This window comes from Prenolepis imparis, unplaced genomic scaffold (genome assembly GCF_030444845.1).
Source record: "Prenolepis imparis isolate NDT839.2.m4 unplaced genomic scaffold, iyPreImpa1.0 SCAF_5, whole genome shotgun sequence".
In the NCBI taxonomy this organism is placed as follows: Eukaryota; Metazoa; Arthropoda; class Insecta; order Hymenoptera; family Formicidae; genus Prenolepis; species Prenolepis imparis.
In genome coordinates, this window is record NW_028141163.1 from 6684044 (window position 1) to 6702236 (window position 18193).

Sequence of the window (18193 nt, forward strand, 5' to 3'; positions counted from 1 at the left end):
ATAATAGGAATTTTATTTAATGGTATGTACATATACATACATGTAAGGTTGCGGTAGAGACTAGAATCAATTGCGATCATATATTGCGTTAATCCGGCCAATACATTCAGCCGTGCATTAAGCCTCCTGCCTGATGCGCATTATGATGATGTAATGTCGAAATCGCCTCTCTCTCTTTCTCTCTATTCCAAGGAGAGATTGTGCGCAACACACAGCCGCTCGGAGCATCTGTTCGCAAAATTTCCATCGCGCAATTGCGCCGACACGATATGCGTCTCTCTCGATTCTTCTCACTCTCACCGCGCGGTTAAGACCCGTATATAACTGATCAAAGCGCCAAAATCCTCTCGATCCTCTTTGGGATCACTCGCAGAACGTGGATGCCAAAGTGGTCATTAGCGCCGGCATATCGATGAATGTGCGATTATGCGCGATCGGAATCTCGCGCGGCGCGAGTCTCATCGCTCGGAGAGAGAGGCACTCGAGCGGTGGCGAACGTTACGATACGAGGTATGCGCCTCTCTCATCTAATTGCTAATCGGGGAGGTATAAATGAACGGACGTGCCGACGGATAAACGTCTGCCTAAGGGCCAAACAATCCGAATGCGACTGTTTCCAGGAAGGCTCGTCGTTGTACGTAATTATGCCGCAGCGAGACACCGGTACGATAATGAGGAAATGATTAAAATAATCGGCATGGCGATACATTAAAACATTATATACGGGGTTGTTGGTTGTACCAGCGCGAAATGAGACGGGCAACACATGCGGACGGTATGAAATGCGGAACCGGACGGATTTGTGCGGTTTTCTCCGTCCGTACTATGCTAATAACTTCTTCACGCAGCTTCCTCCAGCTGGATCCCGACGCGTGACCCGCGCGCTTGAAAAAAATAATTGACGCATATAGCTGATTATTTCTTTCGACGCGCAGGCCTCACATGGATATTGATTCAGATGCGGTCGACCGTTTCACATAAACCCAGAGCGCTACGAAATTTGATATTCATTGAGAATTTCAATATTCATCGAGCGTAAAATGCATAGTAAGAGCTTGTTCATGTTGCATGTAAAACAGTATTCCTGTAGAATTGTAATTTGATAGCGTAAAAATAAATTATATGAATATGTAATTTATTTCGATGAGACAAACAAGCAAGTGTCGAAAGATTGATTAAAAATACTACGGAATGTAAAGTTTTCTTCTTTGATTACTATTCTCGTAAATTATTTTCAATAGTACTCTGACTAAATTGTAATTGCAATTCACGCAGTCTCAAGTGGAACGACATTATCCAAGGTCGCGATCAGCACTATAGTTACAAAACAGCTCCGAGTATGTGTATGTGTATAATGACATTTTGTCAGTTACACCGGAAGTTACCAACTAGGGAAAGCTCGACGCATCAGTAGAATGTAATGGGACGAGGCAGCGATATTTATATGGCGATGCAAGGTGAGCGAATACGCACCTTGATTTCGACATAAGGCAGACTGTTTCAACACATCTGCATCATCTTTCAAGCATTACTTTCATAAAGACGTGATTTACTCTGCTCTGCTTTTCATAACTAATATCAATACACTTTGAAAATAGAGATTGTGTCGTTAGATATTTCTAAAAGATACGGAACAGTGGATATGCAAATTTTTCCATCACTAATTCGTCCATTTTTTTCCACGCAGCAATTTGTTTCGGACTCGCCGCGCATGGTTGCAACCTACAATTAAGTTTTCTGTACGTTTGCTGCCCGTGCAATTAGAGGTACCGCTTTAGAAATCTCTCTTCCGGGACTCGAGAAGACACGGCTAGATTTATTTGAAAAAGTAGTAGTAGTAGTTTATTAATATTATTCCAATTTACAGTCGTGCTACAAATTAATTATACACGTGTAAGCGTACGAACAATACGAATGGCCACAAATTGCTGGGTAATTAGCGATGATACTTACATACCGAGCACGTGCTCGGTATATAAGACGATGTGAGAGATTGCGCTGTCGAATCGACATTAATAAGGACTTGTGAACAAAGTTCGTGAGTTCGTGAATCATCATATATGAGCACACGCGTACATATGTATTTCACACTCGCGATGCATGCATTTTCCTGTAGATTACCAGAAATTTATGAGATCGAAGGCAAGTAAGTCGTCGAAACTTACTGCACGAGAGATTTATGAGATTTTCTCTCTCCCTTTCTCTCTCTCTCTTTCTCTCTTTCTCTGGTTTGCTCTCAGCTGCTGCAACGGCTCACGCAACATAATATACATGCATCCATCGTAGATGACGCACGTCCTCCTCCTTCCAGATTTCACTCGCCTCTTTCACGTTTGTATGCAATGAGGCTTGCGTAAATGTCGATGCCTATTGTGCGTCGATAAGATTAGTTAACTACAGCGAGTACACTTGTCACAGAGCCGACATAGACGCCGACGGGAGATTGAAACGAAAATTCTAAGCTACGATCGAGCAGTTGAAGGACTTCGTATGAATTATAAAAGCGAGAGGTTGGTCTCGCGATAATACTCGACAAAATTGATCGATCATTCTTTCGAATGTGAAACGACAGAAGGTGAGCAACGTATAGACGATGTGTGAAAAATGTGTGACCGCACCGATGCAATACAGAAAATATATTCACGTCGGCCTTGATGGAGTTTCCTATCGGAAAGCACCGCGCCAGGATGACACAATAAATGTCATCTGTTTCTCGTTCTTTTTTTTCCTCCTTCCAGTTCCCGTTGGAATCATTCTTTTCTGCTCATTGTCTCGCGTCACTCCTTTCCCAGCAGGAACGAGAAGCGATAGTTCGCGCCCACAGATGCGATACCAACATCGCATAGATGTAATATATGTATTAACCGCAGGCACTGGAGCGCCGATCGTGAATTATTGATGGCTTTATCCATAGACTCTCCTGATGGCACCAGGTGGCCAAGTTTCGCCTTGTTCTCCGAACGAAGGAGAATCGACGGTCGAAGTGAGAATAACTCGCTCCAGCAGATCGGACGGGAGAAAGACAGCGTAGAGTTTAGTTTACGGCGTGGCGATGTTTGACTAATGCTCCGCGATTTCGGCTTTTGTTATTGGCCCCAGCTCGCCCGCTGCGACGATTCCAGAAGGGGAGAGATTGGTTAACCGACCCTCGAATTTTCGACTCTTCCGTAACCGCGCACCGATCGACGATCCACTGAGATTTTGCTGGATTTTCGATATAAACGATATACCTAAATAAAGTCTACCGATGAATATTTCCAGCATGCGGCTGGACCCGATCCTTTCCGCAAGTAACAGTAATAAAATGAAAATGATGAGTGATGACAAATATACATACTATAAAATCGCTTACATATATATAATTATATGTATAATAATTTATAATATAAATTATTATTTTATATATATATATATAACAATTATACTCCACATTTGTGGTACGAATGATAATAGTTTCTTGTAACGCACTATTGACATTCAACGCGTTACTTGTTTCGTCCGGCGTTACTGGGGTGGAATAATTACGATGATAATATCGCAGTGCTGCCCCGTGTGTCACGTCGCCTCTAAAACTTGCGCTTAAAAATGCAACTAAAAGTGCATTATTTTCGAATGCGAAATAAATTATTCCATTGTGGCGAAAACTGTCATATTGCAAGTTTTGCCATTGCCATTATATATATATATATATATATTACGCTGCATTGTTAATTACCAGCGATGTACGATAAATAATACATGCGCTAATGCTTATATGACGGGAATTAAAATTAAATGTATCATATAGTAATGAGCTTATGTAAATTTTATTTCAAGTAAAATATTTTATGGCATTTTATTTACACGGTGCATTGAACATCTGTGTACTGAATATCCATTATTAACGGATCACAATCAATCTCGAGGGAGAACGATCGTTTATTATTACAAGTATATCAACGACGTAGATTGCCGCTAAATCATATTGTATAGATATTGATATTCATAAGTCATAATTCATGATTCATATATGGCGTGTTTCTGATATGTCACGCACATGCCTATTTCCTGATATATGAATATCTGGACATGGCGAGATAAGTTATCATAAAATAACGTATAATATATTATCATTGTTCTCTTTTCGAGTGTCCGCTAAAATTTTTCTCGCGCTAGTAAAATTGGACTGCATCACCATAATATACATATATATAACATAAAATAATATATACAATATAATTGCGCACATTACACTGTCTATGCTGTGATAAAATTCTTTCGGACAATTGATACTAAGAATCGAAACTGATGGAATTATGATATTCGAGAAATATATCGTAAATATGTATGTGTATAAAATATGTGACATATATTATAAAAAGGACAAATACTCCATATGTGTCATTACAATAAATTACGCTTTCGATAATTTAGTGCTCTAGTGTTTTGTTCTTTTTTTTTATTAGCTGCGACTATAAGACATCTCGCATTCTTCGTATCGATATTTCATTGCTTGAACGAATGTTGAGCATCCTTATAATAAGGCAAGAAGAATCCGTGGGTCGTAACGCGCGATGTATATAAGCATTATCGAAAAAGAAGAAGGAAAAAAGGTGCGGAGCGAGAAAGGAGGAAAGAGAAAAGAGTCTGGACGTACCTATGCGAGGAGCGAAGGAGAGAGAGACGACGACTGGACGGACAATCGCCGGATGCCGAAGCCGCGCGCAAAGGCAGGCCGGCGGCAAGCGCAGGTGTGCGCGACTATATATGGCAAGTATCGGCGACACACAGCGGTATTAACGTGCCACCATATCGATATCGTTATAATATGCAAATGCACGTATCCGTGGCGGTGGGATACTTACGCAGCGATACGTGTTGTTCTGGGTCATGGAAGCGCGCGCTCGTACAGGAGATCATTGTAAGCTGTCATCGCGATAAAAACATCTATTTAGCGGCGAATTGTCTCTCTCTTCTATAATGGGAACAGCATATTTCGTGTTTTAATTTATTTCCCCTTATTGCGTACAGCAGAGAGAAAGAGAGAGAGAAAGAGAGAGCTTCTCTTAAATTTGAATTTTATCAATTGACAATACATTTCGATTTAATTATCCATTATATCGTGAAATGCAATCTGTGTTGGGTGCGTGTAGAAAATTATTACATTGAATATATAATAATTTCATACAATTATTAATCTTATATGTTTGAAATATATACTGGAATCTGTTTTTCTTCTTTTTTTACAATTTATATATATATATGGATTAACATTTTTTTAACTAGTGCGGTAATGTGAATATATGAAGAAACGGCTTTTCATTCTAGTTCTTTGGTATAATTTGATTTTTATTTTTCACCTCATGATGATAATTAGCCGCGCATCTCTTTAAGCAGATCCAATGAGAAAGAGATGAGAAGAGACAGCGCGACTAATTACTCGCGGATACATAGCAGGTAGAGGGAAAGAGGGAGATGAGCAACAAGGCGGATGGCAACGTTTGCGAATGCGCATTTATGAGATAATACCCTGCGCAGGTGTATTGTACGGTAGATTATTAACGTGGAAATTTCGTTCGTACCACCGCTCATTGCAGCCTATGTCTACAGGTGTATGAGAGGACTTTCGAGACAACACCTCGGTGCTAATTAGCGCCACCAATTAGCGAACAGCAGAGGGTTACTTCTCCCTCTCGCTCCATCCTCATTTATCGATCCGAACGACTAGCTGCTCTTTTTAACCCGACAGTCATTTTCATTTTGTAGATTTTAAAGAGAAAGAGAAAAAGAGAATCAAGTTTCCTTACTAATACGATCAGAAAAATCAGGGAAAAAGTCTAGTATTGCGCCGACATGGTTGGTCACGCACAACGCTTTCGTATATAAAAAGAGATGTCATATATAGTTATACATTTTAAATTATCTCTCATATATTGCTGTTGTAATATAGATACAATAATGAATATATATAACATGAGGAACGAATTAAATTTAATTAACGAACGTATAACGTCCCATATATGTAAAACTAGCAATATAACATTTGTTTACATGGTTTATTATAGTGTTCATTATCATCAAATGTAATAATTAACGAAATAAAAATATGCACAATTGTGCAATAGCGCAATATTATAATGCATGGACGGGTTTGCAGCTCAATCGATTAAAAACGGCACGGGGGAAGGGGGAAGAGGATGGGGGATGATGTTACGCATAGACGCGAACAAACCGGAATGATGAAAACCGAGCGCGAGATTCTTGGGATGCATTTAAAACATAATTTTCATAAAGCATGCCCGGCATAATTATGCCATTAGGACCTCTTTAGAGCCCGTTTAAAGTCATAATCACTCAACGAGACCGTTCCCCGGTTCGCTTCCTCTTGGCTCGTTCCATCATCGCGTCACTCCTAAAGCCCCCGCGACTCCTCGTCCCTTTCGTTCCCTACCCACCATCCTTCGTCGGTACCTATTCTTGGATGTGCAGACAGCGATAACTTTGGCAGGAATCTTTGCACGATAATAGAACAAACGTAAATCATTGAACAATAGCGAAGTAGGCAGCGGTCTTACTCTCCTTGCTCCTTTATCTTTGTCATGCGTGAGAGCCGAGCACGAATACATGACGTAAATCAAACACCGAGATATCATGGGATTACCATCGAGAGAAAGACACACTCTCCAGGACAGACATATATTTTTCTGCTCTTCGCTAGAATCGCTAAATCGATTTCAAAATTACGGGGAAGGACTTTGAAAGATTGGAAAATGTAAATAATAGAAATTAAGAGAGTTAAAAAGAAAAGTTTTACTATTTTTTTTCACTTCGTAAGACATAATCAAACGTGTGAAATTAAAAGTTTTTTGTAGGTCATTATTACAGGAATTAAAATTATATTTTCGAAGCCTTTATCTTTATAATATAAAATTTCGTTTGTGCAATAAGGATATTGAATTATGGATTAATTGCAGGAAGGAGATTTTTGAGAGAATGAAAATTAGATCTTGCCTGCTTTCGAAAATTAAAAAAATTTGCACCAGTATAAATAAATGGAATGCACTCAAAAATTTAATCAAAATAAAAGATATATATTGCGATTGATTTTCAATTAATTTCACGAACACATTTTCTACCGAGAATTTTAATTCCACGGATATAGAAATGATGATCATGAACAATTAGTGAAAAACTCCTCTTTTTCATTGTGGTAACATAAAAAGGATTTTCGAAGAGAGAGAGAGAGAGAGAGAGAGAGAGAGAGAGAGAGAGAGAGAGATGCCGTGGATATGTGAAAAGCAATGTTTTAATTACACATAATTTATGCCTCACGCATTTTTTCTTCTTCATACGTGATAAGCTTTATATTTAGATTTATCAACACAAAACACTTTTTCCTTTTTAATAAAATAACATTATAATTACGTAATCATGAATTAATATTTTTATACGATAGTTTAGAGATTGTTATATATATTAAAATATCATTATTAATAGAGCTCAAAATTAGTGGAAAAATACGCGTAAGAGTGTAAATTATTTTCCATGAAATTTCTCGACCCCGATAAAAAAAACGTCTATCGTGTAAATTTGCAAATCGTTAATAAAATAATGTAATAATTAATAAATATATTCGTTTCTAATGCGATCGCACACGGTGCGATGCACAGATGCGTAAACGTATTTACATGCGTAGTGGTAAACCAAATGTCCTTCGCATAACTTCGTGATCATCGTAGATTGTGATGGATCACTGGCGAATGATGCACGCGCGCGAGTTATGGTTCGTTATAATTTCTCGCGGCGTTTTATGCGCTGGCAGAAACATCGCGAGGATAATCAGTGGAAGAAAATGGCATGCGCGCGGCGTATGTACGGGCAAGTAATAATAAGAGATCAGCATCGGAGGATCGTATTCTGCCAGGAAGCTGCTAATGCCAATCGCCGACACGATCTACGAATGCCAGCGGCGTCGTACATATCCTAACGATCTTTCAGATCTTATCTCGCATGTCTTGTATCGCTATCACAGAGATGATGTCATTCGCGAATAGATATGCGTCTCTTTCTCTCTCTGTGCAAGGAGGAAATAGTTTGCTATTTTATATAAATAAATAATTCCTAAAGCAATTTTCGACGTGGTAATTAAATAAGATTTCGTCATATTTATTAGAACTTGTTCATTAATTATACAAGCAAATATATTTCGATATTTATTAACAAATTCTGAAATTTTAAGTATTGTAAGTTTCAAAATAATATTTTTTCATCAGTATCAAACTCTCCACAAAAAAGTTATATTTTGCTCCTACTTTGTTTTCTTTTGACGAGCTCTTCTTTTTTAATTTGATGCATTATAATTTGTGACTCTAATATCTAAAGCTCAATGTATTATTAATTGCTTCGATAATTTTTGTTATTTTCATTATTTTCTCTTATTTCTTCTATTTTACTTGAAAAAGAGGAGCTTCTTTATCTTCTAGATACATTGTCGCATATATTCTGTCTTTTTCTACTTTCCTTTGTCGTAGCACAGTGAATTTTGATGACCGCGGTATAATCCAGCTTAATCTTGCCTGACAAGAATATACGTGTAGTTCAGTTTAGTTTATTTTCTACTTTACACCAGCTCATTCTATTTCTTCACGGAGTACTCTCTGATACTCATGTATAAGTAAAGAGAGCATTGTGAGAGTGTGAAGAATTCAGAACTTTAATGGATCACCCCCATCACTGTTAGCATCTCTACATTACTTCCTAATGAAATAAATTTAAAATTATTAGCACATTTCTTCCCCGACGTGTCTGTCCCGCAATAAAGATTGCGAATCTTTAACGAGATGTAAGATAATCAAGGATCATACGAGGTACCTATACTTTAAACCTTATCTGATATCTCGCATTGTGTAGCCGTACTCACGATAACCCCGATAGCGCCCCGAATATACGAAGCATATCTATCCTGCTGATTTTTAGAGGAAACGCGATCCATAATTCTGAGTAATAAAGATCTCGTGCTCTTATCTGATAGCTTGTCGCCGAGAGAGAGACGCGACCATTTCTCTTCCGTCCAAATCTTTCCTTTTCTCTCGCTGCTTCCGCTTTTTACGAAGGGAACCAGGTTCCTGCTCCGGCACCGCTTATATAACAATGTTGCGTGCCACTCTGGTATCAAATACACGCGGTTTGAACACTGAAAGCTCACGGCAATCGCCAATGAGATCTCTGACAATCGGTGACTTTGTGCACGGTAATTCATTGCACCTTATCTGATATTCCGCCGTACTTTAGAGTATCGCGACTATTTTCCGCGTGCGCCCGCGCACAGATAAACTCTCTCTTACCTTCGTCTTCCGCACAGTACACGAAAGTATTTTTGCATCGGATATATATGTATGTAGCGCGACACATACGGTTATAAAACCCATATATGCTTGTTATATTCCATGTGAAATTTTTTAAATTTAAATTCTAAATTCTGAAATGTAGAATCAACATTTATACTTTACAAAATAAAAACGTGTAATTTTTTAGAAAAATTAGCAAAAAATCATGACAAACGTCATATTTAAATAAAAATTTTTCTTGTTAGATTATTATTACTCAATCTAATCTGTTTGTACAGAACTTTAATTATTTTTATTTTGTATACTTTAGGGTATGATGAGTATTTAAAGTATTGTTAATTACATATATTTTTTTTTTATTTAAAATTTGTATAGAAATTTAATTTATATATAAGATTAATTTTTTTATAAAATATCATACATGCATATATACACACATTATTGCACTAATACTTATATATACGTGAAATATATATGATGAAAGATATATATGAATACTTTTGTTATTTTTTAACGTGTGACACTGCGATAAAATAAATGTCCTAACAATTTAATATTTTTTACACATTCTTCATTTCAGAGCTCTCTGTTAAATGAGATATTAATACAACAAGCGTTTCACGGAACACTTTGTGTAAATTTTTGGAGGCAGCTGCTTTATTATAGCTTAGATACATAAATACCGATACATAGATATTGCTAAATGCATAATTGCGAAATACATATAACGATTTAACGGCGTCGTTAAATAAATCTGTTCTTGTATATATATTTATATAGATTCGCGCACGACAATTTCGATCACACCGTAATATAGCATGGACCAGCTAGCGCTAATTAGAAACGTTACCGTCGTGCTACCATTAAATTCCATTTTCGCAGTATTCTCTTTCGGTCTCGTAACCGACGTAATGCCCCCGCGCACCGGTTAATTTACCAGGCAGGATATCCTGTCGATCGGCATCCGGCGGTCATTGGATCGGCCGATCGGCCAATCTTCGGCAGAAATCAAATGACGAGGCGAAAGCAGCCTGCCAACCAGGTAGCCTCGACGCCATAAAACACGTCGTGCTAATTAACGATTAGCCATGACCAGGATTCCTGGTAGCTGATATAACTAGCAACGACGCGACTTGTATACGCCTGCTACACGTCGGCTCACGAATTAAACCGGGAATCAGTGCGTGGTGATTAGACAGACCGTCGATGAGACCAATGCCAGCGATCGCACGGACCGTAACCGTGGAAGAGAGAAGCGACTGCCTGTATAATGTTTTTTCCCCCTTTTTTTTCGCGCTGAACGACGCACAGTGTACATACACACTCTATAAAACGATTGAAATTGATTCGGTAAATAATTTTTAATTCGACGAGAGACGTTGGTTTGTGGTGTAAAACTCGAGCGCGCCTGGAGGTAGTCCGTGACAAAATTAATGATCCTCCGCAATGAATATTTCCGCTCGTTTACGTGACTTTTAAGGTAAATAAAACCTGGCCGTTTGTTTGCTTTTTGCAAAAGGCGATTCTTGTAACGCATTACCGGTTAACGTCACGATTCGTTACAGTCTCTCGACCATTAATGAACGACACGACAGCACCGATCGTCATCGCGCCTCCCAATAAGAGAGGATTAGACGCACTCGGGTGAGCGATCTTCCGAAGATGCATTTGCATCTTTATTAGGACGTGAAGTACATCGCATTAATTACCTTAAGAGTCTCGTCCCCCTTCTTTTCCCTCTTCGCGCGTTACAGAATTCGTTTGTTATTCGCGCATAAGATGCATATTTGCGGCTCGCGATCTGCCAATAATTATGACTCACCGTACTATTCCATCGTGATTCATAAGCGGCATTCAATTAGCGTTGCTCGAAGATTACAGGTCTCGACAAGTCGTGTGTAAATCCCTCTGGGCTGTTTCCTAACCGGCCAGAGCTGCGTGATTTATCCGCGGCTAGGCGAAATTTTGCGGTCGCCCCGTGCAGAACTCGCAAAAACGGCCATTAGCCGGATAAATATCACGCACGGCGCGGACTGATAGTTGTCTTTCTGGATAATGAAGACGAAAAGCGCGATTTTTTTTCTTAGCACCGACGCAGTATCGCGTGTGTACCGCTTACGCTATATATATAATTAAGCTGTTTGTATTCAACCGTAGACGTAGGTATAGGTGGGCGTTTAATAATCGACCGCTATCACCACATACTACAGTACCATGCAAAGTAATTTCGTATCATTGAAAAGTGAACGTTTGCTATTGTTTAACATTCCCGACAAGCTGACTCCGTAGCGTAGACTTTTTTGCCGCTATAAGTTACATAGGTATGCCGGGTGGAGATATTATGACAATGTTTAAACTTAACATATCATTATAATATATATTACGTGAATAAGTATATGTAAATTATATAGATTTAAGAATGAGCAATCTCTATCTATGCAATACATCTATGCAGCTATTTTAGATTGCGATGGGAAAAACAGGGAAGTGAAACGGAATGTTTCGTCAAAATAATGTACTTTTGCACAAATGACTTCAAGAAATATTAATAACCGTGTCGATAGATATAAATTATGGCTTACTATTATCGATAAGATGCGCGAAAGTCGCATCTTCCGGCTAATTTTTTAATAACTTAGAGATAACTTAGAGTGAGATATATTGATCTAAAAAAATAGGAAAAAGATTGTTACATTTGACAAGTATTAAATTAGATATTTTTGCTATGTCAACATTTTATGTCAAAAATATTCACTGCACCTGCGCGAAGCTGGTATCAATTGTAAGAACGTGGCTGGTAGTCCTGTTTTGACAGATCATAATTTATCGCGCGCTCGTAAAACTGATTCTACGAGCTCCTTTACCTCTTCTTCCGAGAGAGTGACTTTAACTGGGTAACGCGAATGTGTACTCATCAATTACAATAAATTGTTTTAACTAATCTTTCTTCATATAAATTTTTAAATCATGAAACGCTAAATAGAGATATTATTCTGCGAGACACACAAAAAGGTAAAGTAGTTTAAAGGCAGTTTAAAAACATACACGTTTATTCCATTCTTTAAAGAAGTTAAATTGTCAATAGGACACAGAATGAGCACAAATGAGATTTATAAAACATGTCTCATTGCACAATTATTAATTTAACTAAAATATCTTAATTAAAAAATTAATTAGTACAATAGCGATTATCATTTATATGAAGTGTATAAAAATTAATTGATGCATATTATTGTTTTTCACATATCATCTGTAAAACATTCAATTTAAAATATTTGAGAAACATTTTCTCTTCTCAATTTCCATAAAAGACACATGGATTTTTGCAATAATAAATTCAATGGAATGACGGATTTTTGCAGACACAACCATAAATTGTTCGCCAATACCAGGCATCAGACGCGGCGCATCTGCTGTCGGGCTATTTGGCTTCGACGGTAAACGCAGCTCATAGAGCTGGGGTCTTGAGCTTTTACGACTTGTCCGTCACCATAGGCCGACGTTTTTAATGATATATCTGCATTACGTGTGGCCTAAGCGGACAGACGTGGCCGTTCCGGCGCACTAAATTTTTACGTTTCAATTATATGGTCCGGCGCAGACCCTGAAATCCTTAAGCTGCTTGTCGGAACTCATCGCAATACCTATCTCTTGTGTGCGCGTGTAGCACGAACGAACGAAAAGATTCGGAGAGTGCGAAACCATTTTTTCCGCCACGCTCTTCCTTCTCCCCGCTCATGGTTCTTCTTCTTCTTCTTCCTCCTTCTATCTTTCTCTCTTTTTCTCTCTTTCCATCTTTCTCTTTCTCTCTGTGTGGTGCTACTACCATTTTTTAAGAACGCCTCTGCGAGAAGCAGACCCAACTGTGGTCTCGCTGGCGATGTAAATTTTTACGTTGTAATTATACGGCACGTACGTCTCTGGAATTCGTAAGGGCGCTGTCTGGACTTGAGATGGATGGTCTCGGTTTTTGCGCCACGGTGAACGACCAGCACCGATGTAGCGTCTGCAGTGCAAACTAACTCCACCGGACGATGCCTCGTGCATGTCCGCGAAAAATTTTTCAGCCAATGTAACGGATGCTTACATTTAGGTCGGGCATATATGTATATAATAAACTCCATGCCGAAGGGTCATTAGACATAAAATCTACTTGTTTGTGTATGCTGCAGTCGAAATGAGGTATAATTTTGCCGTTTTATAGTCGGAAAGAAAACATATTTGATCAGACAAATATCGACAATTTTTTGATGCAATGTTTCAATTGGTAACGCTTTGTTATATTTATTTTGTTTCTTATTTGTTATATATTGATCAAGATTTATAATATTTATAAAAAGTTAACAAATTATAATATATACATTTTTTCGTTTTTAATATAGAATAGACTATATCGTTCAATAAAAATCAATTTTTATCAAGGATAAGCGAGTCTTCGGAGATTATATTGGCATGGCAAAAAGACAGAGCACATGAAATTGAAGTCTTAAGATCATGTATTTTACGCGTTATATATTTTACCACATCAGATAGATAAATAGATTATAGGAAGAGAAAGAGAGAGAGAGACGTGTGAAAATCTGATATATATATATATATATATATATATATATATATATATCAAAGACAAGCGATTATATCTTTTTTTTAAAACGTTGGTGGTCCTAGCTTGCAAAGTAACACTTTCACGTCGTAGCGCTAGTTCTTTCGGATTTTCGAGAGATAGTTTCTCCGGCGGCGATGGATATTTACGGGCGTTTAGAAATCCTGGGTGTGGTTCACCGCACATATAAACAGCGCGACCAGGCCGGGACGAGCGACCCACAGTGTAAAATACGTGGGACATTACTTACTAGCGAAGTATCGAAGCTGACTTTGTAAGAACCAAATGTCGTCGTAAACGTACATCTCGCAACGGGGATTAAATGAGATTCAAATAAATTTGCGCACCAAGATATATAATATATATATGTATATGTATATATGTATAAAAAATATATATATGTATGTACACAGGGATAAAATTTTATTTCTATGCAGATTAAATACCTTTTAAATAGAATTATTTAATGATAATATATAAATATAATGTATAATATTATATATCTTTTATAATTTATTTTATACTTTTTATTACTTTATATACATTTATTTTATATATTATACATTATCATTATATAAATTATTTATCTTTGATTTTGTACATATTATAAGATTGTGATTTTTATATCATACACTCTCATTAATAATAAAGTGCAGAAATTTCATTTATGCGCTTTATTACGCATAAATGAAATTTCTGCACTTTATTATTAATTTTTAATTTATTATTAAATACGAAATCAGCATAATACTAAAGTGGTTATTGTATAGACATTCAATAGACATTCATGAATTTCATTACGGAAAAGCCGTTTAGAAAGGGTCGATCTTCTAGATCGTATAATTAGTGATTTACATCTAACTCATGGATGTTGTGTAGAATTATTTACGACAAACTATTCAACATAAAATTACGTTTTATCACATAAAATGTTCACGTTAGAACATAATAGCGCGATATATAATCAAGAATTTATTATCTTTCACAAAAAGCATGTAATGATAATTTTACTATCACTGTATTTGTGTTATCGATATTTGATTGTCTATTATTAATTCATATAATTTTTTTCTATTAGAGACGTATACACATAGAATATATTTTTCGTCTCAAAAAACTGGAATTGTCACAACCAGAATGTATAATTTAGATTCGTTCAACGGGTAGAGAAGCCTATATATAACGACTATATATAATCATTAGATCGCTTCATGTCAATCCGGATTCTCGATCAAATGACAACGAATCGTTATTGCCCTTCATGAAATTCAATAACCTTTGATAGTAATGCTTTTCGATAAATGATTACGTACAGGTTTCTTCTAACAAGAAGGCTTTTAGTATTCCGCAAACGAGAGGAGGAAGTTGGTCAAGGGGACAAGCTAGTAAATCGAACGAACTGATTAATTGAGCTATATTTTTACACACTTATTATATACAGGTTCTTGAATACATATATTTGATTCTGGACGCGCGCTTGTTTTTCTCTTGAAAATCATTATACGAATTATATTATCATCGATCCGTATCCGATATTGGAAATATATAACCTTGAATATAAAGCATGAAAGAGAGATGCTGCATGTCCATGCTCTCTTCCTGCGTACTCAATTTACATTTCGTCAACGCAGGCTATCGTTAGGCAGATGCGAGCACAAATTGGACGCTCCGTGTCCCCTTCATGCGGATCACCTGCTACCTACATGCAATTACGACCGATTTCATCGGACCTTGAAAAGTGTCGCGAGATCATGGCAATCCGTATGCCGTTCACGTGTAGCGTGTAGATCGCGATCGGCGATGGCGCAGATCCTATATCCAGATGTCGGCGATTTATCCAAAACTCTTGCGCCTGCGGTGAAAATTCATAATCGAGATATCGATCTGACTGATCACTGTGATAAAAAGACGCGTGCGGAACATTTATTTTTATTATTTCCATATCAAGAATTTGGACATCTTTCTGTGTGGCTATATGTATATTTGCTCTATTCATTATCAGATTTTTCCATTATTTTTCGATAATAATAAACAAAATGTACATATGTGTATATCATAATTTATAATAATATTTGATATAAGATGCGCAAATAATGTCAAATAAATCGTTTATGTTAAAGAAGACATTACATAGTTGTATATATTGGAAGCAAACAATTTTTTATATTAATCCGGACTTTTAAATCTATGTGCGCGTGTGCGTAAACAAATTAATAAGAAATTTAAATTACGTAAATAGAACATATTAATTCGTACAAATCAATTTCACCGAATCAGCGACAAGTGTTTATTGGTATAGTAAAATTAGATTTTACGCAGATATGTACGTCGTAAAGCATATTTTTAACTCTACCGGAAATCTAGTAAGAGTCGGTGACCGCGCATGCATTGCGTGTGTGTCGCGATATATGCAACAGTAATGAATATTGTTAAACGGAAGCGTCGCGTTGTATCGGTCGGATGGCGATATAGATTTCTCTTTATGACCGATTAGCATTTTAGAATGAACGAAGGTGATAGAGAGGCACTGTAATTCACTAAAAATTCCGGCATCAGCACTGATTAGCATAAAAGAGGTTCGGCGATGCGTACTCGATTTAACATCAACGATCTCTGAGATAACCCTAAAAGCGGAATTTAAAAAGTGCCGATAATGGCCCATTGGACGGTAAGTAAAACCGCCACGTAAAATAATAATTTACGATATATCCACATGGACGATATATCGCTTGAAATGTTGAAAAAGCGATGGAACCAGCTTGACCACATTTACATTTGCTCATAAATGCGCTGAAAAAATCTATTTAAAGTAATAGTAACGATATAATGTCTATGTATATATATCGAGAAAGTAAAAAATAATATCATATTTCTATAGTTATAAAAATATTATTCATACTATTTCTTATTTTCTTTTATATATTTTACGTATCAGAAACCTTGATGTGCAGAATCTTATGACTATCCTCGTATATAATCGATTATAATTGCGTAACAGAGATTTTGTATTTCTTAATAACATGACACTTATTTCTTAGCCAAGTTATATTATTACAAGTCGAAAGCCATCATACATTTCTCATAATTTTATAATTAATATTTTACAAGTGCTACTCTGGTAGTTCATTCCTAATTCATTCGCAAACACTTAAGAATGCGTCAAGTGCGTCGCTTCTACATGGCCATTAACTTGGAAGACACTTCATACTGATATTTTCGCTCGCTAGTTGCTTCTGACATTACAAACATCTAAAAAAGGTGAATGTAGAAATTGAAATTAAAAGCAATAAGAGATAGAATAAAACACATTAAAACACATTAACATATTATATTATTATTTTAACATTATGCAAAATAAATAAAATAATTTTAAAAATTTTACTATATATATAATTTTAGATAAAAAGATTACTATATTACAGAGATCAATTTCTGTTTATTATATAATTGATAATTTGCGCGCGATAAAAAACTTCGCGCAATCATAATTCTTGACACTTAATGAGCTTTACGAGCGCATCTTATTATCCGAAATTAATATTGTCTCGTGTGTGTATGTGTACTTAGTGTTAAAATTAAGATCCCCGAGAATTGTCGCAACATGTAGTGCCTTTGCAACTGCAAGATGCAACATCCTCGGGGATACAGGGACGATGAGTGGATTCTGAAGTGGCTTCCTGGGATTAGTCTCCTTCGTCTCCTAGGTGCTGGATACGAACATCTCGTCTATGAGCATCTAAGCATACACCAGGCAACAATGGCGGATTCCAAGTGGCTCTTGAAGCGGCTCTAATAATTTATATGCTTAAAAGGCCCTGACTGCCTACGTGAAACGTTGATGCCATGAGACAAGGAGGGGTTATACGAAGAGCGAGTCGTGCTCAAGGGTGGCTCGGCTCGGAGATCCGTAGACGAGGACCCTTCAGCAAGGAGAATTGCTGCTACCGCCGCCGCTGCTGCTGTTGCTGGCGCCTAGACTCCTGTCTCCTGTCATTGAACGAACCAAGCAATAATCTGCTTACGGTATATTTGATATATGTCGTTTTCTTTCAATATGCCTTTCTATTTATCGTTTGTAACACTCGATGTAAACATGATTTTAAGACATTGATACACCTACATCGATATATCTTTTTTTTCTCGATATGTTATGAAGTGTTCTAATGTGTTTAAAAGTCTTCTGAAATTTATACCATTCCCTCAAAAAAAAAAAAACATGATGGAAGATATCCAAAACATTATTTAAAATGCAATGTTCTCAATA

The 18193-nt window shown here is 36.9% G+C and overlaps 2 protein-coding genes and 1 long non-coding RNA gene across 3 annotated transcripts in view; 1 reads left to right on the forward strand and 2 right to left on the reverse strand.

Moving 5' to 3' along the window:
* The window catches only part of Mesr6 (misexpression suppressor of ras 6), a 660805-nt gene that overhangs the window by 324790 nt on the left and 317822 nt on the right, over positions 1–18193 (reverse strand). The gene's annotated exons all lie outside the window — the stretch shown is intronic.
* The window catches only part of LOC145936729 (uncharacterized), a 93093-nt gene that overhangs the window by 42262 nt on the left and 32638 nt on the right, over positions 1–18193 (forward strand). The window lies entirely within an intron of this gene.
* The window catches only part of LOC145936727 (uncharacterized), a 117051-nt gene continuing 114595 nt past the window's right edge, over positions 15738–18193 (reverse strand). Inside the window, exon 2 of the mRNA XM_083039195.1 lies at positions 15738–15781. Within this exon, the coding sequence (XP_082895321.1) occupies positions 15763–15781 (19 nt within the window). The 3' untranslated portion in view covers positions 15738–15762. The remainder of the gene's footprint in view (positions 15782–18193) is intronic.